The sequence below is a fragment of the Amphiprion ocellaris genome, chromosome 15 (assembly GCF_022539595.1).
Source record: "Amphiprion ocellaris isolate individual 3 ecotype Okinawa chromosome 15, ASM2253959v1, whole genome shotgun sequence".
NCBI lineage: Eukaryota > Metazoa > Chordata > Actinopteri > Pomacentridae > Amphiprion > Amphiprion ocellaris.
The window spans coordinates 12506257-12514241 of NC_072780.1; the positions used below are offsets into that span (position 1 = coordinate 12506257).

The window sequence follows — 7985 nt, forward strand, 5'->3', positions numbered from 1 at the left end:
CTTTGATCAATGTGACTGCTGGTTTCAGACCGGCGGGAGGAAAGGCTGCAGGATTCCTCGGTGAAATAATCATAATAATAATTTTTTAAAAAGCAGCGATAATAAAGGTTAACAACGCTGCAAAGTGACTGTGCGTAAAAACTTCCCCCCCAAAAATTCAGGCTGATTGAAATGCGCTCACAAGTATAAATCTATGTTGAATATGTGACACAACTTGCGAACAAGTTGTCCAAATGCGCGCTGAGGAGCTGGAAGCTGGGAGTGTGAGCGCACGGTTAACCCCTTGGTCGCTGTCCGTGGTGCTGAAAGCGCAGCACCTCAGACAGCGACAGCCTCACCAATCACTGTGGGAGCGCTGCTGCCTTTGTTTGCCGCCTTCTCTTGACGCTAGAAACAATTTGTGTTGCGTTAAAGTTCATTCAGACGGGAGAAAGCAGCAGGCCTGAGATACCTGACGCTCTGATATCATCTTTAACTGAAAGGCCATTTGCATCGAGAGCAACAAAATGAAATTGTAAGTGTGGAAACATAATGAAAGGCACCGACTACTCCCTATTCTCTGTTTGATTTTGCATTCTTACAAACTAGGCAATTCAAATCAGCCAAGCAACAAAAACTTAATTAAAAAAAACTATACTAGAAGGATTAGTCAAAAGCAAACTTACGAGTGCCATCAAACCGTGTGGCTATAGTGTCCAGAAACGTGTTCTGCGGCGCTAATAATCCCTTCATCACAGGCATTTTCCCTGCTTAGTGTCGAAGTCCCCATCAAAGTTACTGGAGAGAAGGCGCAAGTCGTCCAAACGCGGGAGGCGCTCCCATTTAAGGCGCCGAAGGCTGGAAACGAAGCAGCAGCTATCCAGTCAACTCAGCACAATGCGAGTCCTGGCTGGTGGAGGGTGCACGTGATGCGCGCACCCGTGCGTCTGTTTGCGTGCGTAAACGGCGGGAGGAGACGGTGCCCACAGGTGTAGATCAGGTAATAGCCGGGGACGAACCGTGAGAGAGGGAGGCTCCCTGTCAGCGGTGCCATTATTGTGCCGCTTGGATTCAATGATCGTCTCTCCGCGGCGCGCAATGCTGGGAGACATCAATCACTCTCAACAGCAACTGTGATTAAAAGCGCAAATGGGGAAGTTTGTCAATGTGGAGGCCCACTGGCATGACGGGAGAAAAACGGAACTCATGCTCGCATTTTTTTTTTTAATTGCTTTCTTGTTAGTTTTTTCCTCTGCAGCTTCTCGAAGAAAACAGAAAAAGGATATGCTGTCCAGACATTCTGCAAAGGTGCCTGAGACTAACCAATAATGTCTGAACTTGCACAATCGTTAATAAATAGATGGAAAAAATGAAGAAAAGAGGCACAACACATTGCAGAGTAATTGTTTCTGAAGTTACACAACTCATGCAGCTGCACTGTTGCGTCGGTCCACGCTGCTCTCTCCTACAGCACCTGTCAGCAGGTACACAACTGCCCAAGGTACCATGAGTTTTTAGTGCCACCTGGTGGTAAGATCCATTCACGACATGCACTATAACAAGTCTACACGGACTGGACTCTAAATACAACCAGCAAAGTACTCAGCAGACCAGATCCGTGGCACTATAGCGCCCTCGTGTGCACAGTTGCATGCCAAGCCTTAACGCATGGCATAATATTTCTTAAGATGTTACTTTAACTTCATAAATCCATAAACAACCAATAGAGAATGCAGTGTAGCGAATACAGTCAGGTAAAAATTATGCAAATGGCATTGGAAAGGAACATATCTGGATAAGTAAGCAGTGTTTTTAAATTCAGACATTTTGTAGCAATTTTCATAATTGAAAGATATTTTTTTTTGTAAAAGATCAATCCTATTACATGTCTACATTAATCAGCTCTTCCAATCCATAAAATTAGAATCACAGGTTCCAAATTAGTTCCCAATGATCAGAACCTCCTTAGACAGTGACAGGTGGAACCTTAGACGACAAGATTCTGGTAATCTCATTTTTCTTGAAGTGTGTGGTGTCATCGTGTGTAAGATCTAAACAAGTCTTCATTAGAAAAAAAGGTTGGACATCTGGATATATTTGATGCAAAAAGAAGCCTCCAAAACCCCTGAAATTTCACAACAGGATTTGCAGGTGTTTGTGTCAAGGTGCTGCGTCTCCAATCAGAGAGAAATTGCACAAATTTAACCTCCATGGGAAGCTTGCCAGGATAAAAGCCTTTGCTGTCCAAAAAAAGATTAGAGCAAAATGAGAGTTTGCCAATACGAGCAACGACCGAGCCTTTTAGACTAATGTGTGGTGGCTAGACGATAATAGATGCCTGGCACAGACCAAAGACAGCTTTTTTAGGAGAACAACCTCAAACCAGCTGTGAAGCCTGGTGGTGGAAGTGTTATGGTTTGGGGTTGTTTTACTGCCTCAAATACTGAACGAATACTATATCATAACAAAAAGGGCTGTACATGCAAGAATCTTTCCAAAAACCTTACAACTGAAGAAATTTGACAGGAACAGTAGTCAAAATTTTCAGCAAGTCGATGGCAGACACTGGAGGACAAATAGGTGTATTGCCTTCAAGCAGTTATTTCTGCTAAAGGGAGCAAAAGCAGCCTCTGGTGGCATCGTAGTTAATTTTTCTACTAAAAATATCATATCTACTGATAAGTTTGTTGAATAAATGATTGAAAAAGATAGTCTTCATTGTGGTGTTGTTTTATATCAGCTTTACCTGTAGATGTCCAAATATGTTTTAAAAAAAAAAAAAAAAAAGTCAACAATGTTCGTGGTTTGAACCTATGGTGGTTAATCTTCTACAGGGTTATTTCAGTTCTGGGCCAAATTTGTTCAGCCTAATTGACAGGTTATGTTGTTCATAAAGACCAGAGTTGTTTTAAGGTCAGATACACCCGTTGTTTAATGTGAAAGCATCACTGAAATTGTAGGTAAGAAGGCTCCAAAAATTCTGCCACAAGTAATGATAAAATCCAAATTTGCAATCCCACATTTTCAACTGTACAACAACCGTACAACCAAAAGTTTTTCGCTTACTAGCTTCACTTTCCAGTTACAATGATCCTCCAGCAAACGACAAGAAACCTTCACACACACACACACACACGTATGCATGCAAAACGTAACACACACAACCCAATTCCATTCTAGGTCAATCCCATTACCAACGGTGCCACACTAAAAGTCAAGCACTGCGCCTCCTACTCAGATTCTCCACTAAAGCGAAGCAGCTGTTACAGCAGTTATGTCATTCGGACAAAGTGTAGTCATCAGGGGCTCTAAGGCTCACTGCTGTGAATCATAGATCACTTCAGTAGCTTCAAACAAGTACACAAACTGCACACACATTCAAACATTCAGTATAAAGAAATTTGTGAGTCATCGCAGAGGTGAGGCAATGTGCAGCGGTTAAGCACACAGAGATACTTCCGTCGGCTAATGAAATTAAAACAGGCAGCCAACGCACAGTGATGCTCCACCTGAGTAATTAAATTCTTAATGCATCATTTAATCCTGATCACAGCTCCAAACACACACTTTATATGTGTGTGTGTGTGTGTGCGCTAGATTTAAGAGCACAGCAAAGCGACAGCTGACTCAAAGTGAGTCATTGTGGATTGCAGTGTTGCTTCACCAAAAACTTTATTAAACCTCTGCAAATTAGTCTCTTCATTCCAATTAATGTTCAGCAGTCGTTTAATTACTAGTCAATCACTGTAGCTGCGACACCATTGAGATACAAAGTGTATTTTTAAGTATGGCTCTATCATGTTACTGCATACAAACTTCACCGTTTTCTATCTGTCTAGATAGCTTTATTTTCAAAGCTTTGCCAATAAAACATTACTACTCACTCATGTTTGTGGCAATTTAAAGACAGAAATATCTTATAAATTCAGTGATCCATGTGACGCGATGATATAAACAAACCTTTTTGTCTGTCACAAGCCTCATTGCTAACTTGGTGGAGTGTTTCAGTGTTGGTCCTAATGTGCACACTTATAGATTGCTTTGACTGAACCATTGTTAACATTTATAATTATACAAGAAACAACCAGATGTAAAATGTACGTCTGATTATTATTTTTTTTTTTAAAAAGCACATTTATTCAAGACAAATCTGAGGTGAATTTTGAATGTATGTGATAAATAGAGCAATTATGCGTTCCTTTATGGGTTGAGAAAATTCTTCTACCTCTTAAGCTAAATAAACTATTTAATAACTCTTTTGGCTCAGCTGAAAAATGTATTATTGCAATGATGAGAACAGGACAGTTTTCCGAACTCATCACAAATTGAATTTTACATGGTTCTTACTGGACTGCAGTGGTGCAAACAAAGATCTCAGAATATTTTGCATCACTTTAGATTAAATTTCCCAACAGGATATAAAGCATTTAATATCAGCTCAAACTTAGAAATCTACATGCACATTAATGCAGCAATAGTACTGATCTAACTCATGTAATACATGATGCACTCAAGTAAACAAAGTAGATTTTTGTATACTTTTATTCTTGATACTAAAGTACATTTTTATAATGATATCAAAGACGGCGTTGGAATGCATGAGTTTTACTTGTAGTGAAATATTTTAATGGCATGAAATCACTACGTTTACACAAATAAAGTGACAAAAACTTCCTCCACCCCTGGCAGTTAGTCAGATGCTGTTTTTGATCGCACCACTAGAGGTCGCCAAAGTTTATTTTTGTTTTAAAATCCTGCTCCCAGATTTTTAACATACAGAAATGTGCGTTTAAATTTGAAAGATACATGCATAAAAGCCCCTTCATATAGGACACTCAAGTCTGTTTTAAAGTCCATCAGAGAATTTCAAGGAATGCACAATCATACAAACTGTAAAGATGACAGTTTCATCTGTATGAGTTTGGTTTTGGATGAGTTGTGTGATGGTTTTACTGTGATTTCAGCTCCAGTTCTGTGTCTCTCTGTGTTCTCTGGTTTCATTATAAACAGTCTGATCTGGCTTTGTGCCTCTATTACATACAGTTATGCTTAGGACTCCCCTGCTGCATTGCAAACGCAACACTGTGCCAGCATTTTAACTTCATGGTTTTTATGATGCCTCCGGGTGCCATACAAGGAGAGGGAATGGCTGTTTAAAGATACGGCTATAAGTTCATCTTGCGCACGCACGTTCACGAAAGCCTTTATTTTATATGCGGCGTGTACAATCACACACAATCACACTGTAGTCATCACACAGTCATCACTGCACACGACCTCCTAATAGAAGCAATTACAGAACGATCACATGAGATATAAGGCCCATGTGCCGTCTTCTAACCCACTGCTTACACTTTCTATTTCTTTCCCTCATTTCAAACAAACAACACACAACACGTTTTTCATTCTTCACAGAAAACCAAACCCAGCAATTCTTCAATCAAGTAGGCAAAGAGGGCAGCATCTTGCATCTGATCCTAGGCTCACAATCTCATCTGAAAGCTGGAGGGCCCTGAATTCAAGCCTCCTTTGTGAGAGACTTTCTGATTTGTATACATACATCATAACCACCTTAACCCGAGGCTATGTTTTTCTCAGCCAGCATTTGATACCCACGCCGGTGCGTTAACAGACTGAGGAGCCACCCCAGATCGGGAGAAACCTGAGGAGAGACAGCCGCCTTCAAGCCGAGCTCTTTCACAATGTCAGCGATAAGATTATAGTATGGACATCTAATATGCTTGCAGGGAGAAGTTTCTGGGTTAGGTTGTGTCTGATTAGAGCTGTGACAAGGACAGAGGTGGAAAAAGACCAAAAAAAAGAACCAAAACATTACTGTCTAGGTACATTGCATGTAAAAGCCCTGTATTCAAAATTCTAATAAAGTAAAAGAGTATAAATATTACAAGCAAAATGCTATTGGCTCAGCTGAAATGTTGATTGCATCGATGCACAAGCAGTGTTTCATTGTTGTAGCTTATCTAAGTGCTAGTTTAAACTGTTTTATATACAGTTCATTAGACAGTTCACAGTTAGACACTTTCTGATAGGATCACAAGGCCAAATAAATGGAAAACATTCATTTAATCCTTAGTAATATATTGAATTTTATGAGCTGATGATGATTTTTTTCTACTAGCATTAACTTATGAAGTGATTGGCAACTATAGCTACCACATGGGTATGGTGTACTAAAAAGTGCAACATTAAAAAAGTATAAAAGATGTACAGTGTTGAAGAAAACTGAAAATACCCATACAAGGATCCTAAACACATATTTAAACCCAGCCCTTAGTGACTTTCCATCACTAGACAAGAGGATGGAAGTGCAAAATTTGTGTCTGAAGCCCCGCTTTGTGCACGTCAGTCTGCGCAAATGCTCCCATGCATGCATTTGTAGGCAACTGTGTATGTTTAGCATTACATTGTGTGTATCAGACTGTAAAGCATTTGTGTACAAGTCAGATCTTCAGAGCACGCACGAGCAAGAGAAATAGAAAATGTGCAGTACTGAGTGTTGGCAATCCATTTCCTCCCCTTTAACGCGCCAACATGATGCCTCCACCCATCTAACGGCAGCAGGCTCACTAACCATATCATGAGTTTATAATAACCACATCACATCCATGGCGAATGAGGTGGAATGAAAATCTAACCTAATTTGGAGAGATACACGACTGTGTGAGTAGTAGGGTGTCCCCTGAGATGAGGCTCCGATTTGAGGGAGCCGTGTGCTGCACTGGTAGCATGCTCTGTGAGCGTGTAATGGTCTTAATTATCATTTAGCATGCCAGCCTCATCGGCGACGTATCGAGCCAGTGATAAAATAGTGGAGCAGAGGGTGAAATGAAAACTTAAAGACACACGCACACACAAAATAGAAGTAGACTGCACTCAAATGCATGCACACACACAAAAAAAACAGTGCAACATAACCAGAGGTGCAAGTGGAATGATGCAAACACACACACACACACGCATGTTTCCACCCAGCTGAGTGACATCTCTCTCTCTGAATTAGTCACGATGAATGATGTGTAACCAGCCATGACTCGTTCTGGCTGGGGAGATAGCTAATTCACTTTGTTTAATTAGTCAAAAGTAGTATAGCACACTCCCTCTCCCCAAACACACACTTCCACTGCACAACATCTACGTGCCTGGAGAAAAAGCCGACCTGTAACCACACCGGTGTAACATTTCGCGGGGGCACGTCTTTGACTATTATCTGCCAGGATGAAGGATCTCTGACTCCTTCTCATCCCCTCTTTTTCCCACACACACACACACATACAAACAGCACATCTTGCTTTCTGATACCTTATACAGAGATTTCATCCAGACATGAAGATCATCTTGTCTTCAGTGGACCACATGGTGGAAGTCTGCTGATGCTCGGCTGCAGCCTCCTGCAAACAGGACGGAGGACAAGTTGTTTTCTATGCTAATTGATTCAGCTCTATCAACACTTTGAGGTACAGTGAAGAAATGTTTCCCTTTCATGTGCCTTTTTTAAAAAAATTTATTTGTGAGCTTGGGTGCTTTGTTGGTGCCACTTTGAAGTGTTTTTAAAGAGTGATTTAGCAGTGTCAGAGTTACATATGCAGTCAAATGATCATTTGGAGAATTATCTGCATCTTTGCTCACCTTATATGTGTTTATATATATCTTTTGCATAATAAAAGCTACTACAATATCCTGTGTTGTATATGCTATACAGTACAGTATAGGCCTACTTACAGCCCTTATAACATTATGTCTGGCTTATTATAGGACTCCTACTGTAATTTGATGGGATATGGAGCACATTCTTGGAATAAAAACATATTAAACATGAGCTATGGATGATCTTGTGACAACACAATATCAGCCTTCAAAAGTTAATATCAGTGAGCCAGTTTCCACCTTGCCCTGCTTCACTTTGTTACCATGGAGAGCTCCAATACCCTAAAGACAATAATAAGTGCGTGCACAGCATGCGGGAGAACATAATAAATAGATTTATG

At 40.6% G+C, this 7985-nt stretch overlaps 1 protein-coding gene across 3 annotated transcripts in view; it reads right to left on the reverse strand.

The window, feature by feature from the left end:
• Positions 1 to 7985, reverse strand: part of kcnh8 (potassium voltage-gated channel, subfamily H (eag-related), member 8) — an 81134-nt gene that overhangs the window by 59791 nt on the left and 13358 nt on the right. For 2 of the 3 annotated variants that reach the window (XM_055017830.1, XM_055017831.1), the window contains one exon: positions 7300 to 7388. Coding sequence is in view for 1 of the 3 variants with exons in the window: in XM_023287085.3 (XP_023142853.1) it covers positions 666 to 741 (76 nt within the window). In the remaining 2 variants the exon portion in view is untranslated. Of the gene's footprint in view, positions 1 to 665; positions 1008 to 7299; positions 7389 to 7985 lie in introns of those variants that run through there. The other variant, XM_023287085.3, reaches the window with a different exon arrangement.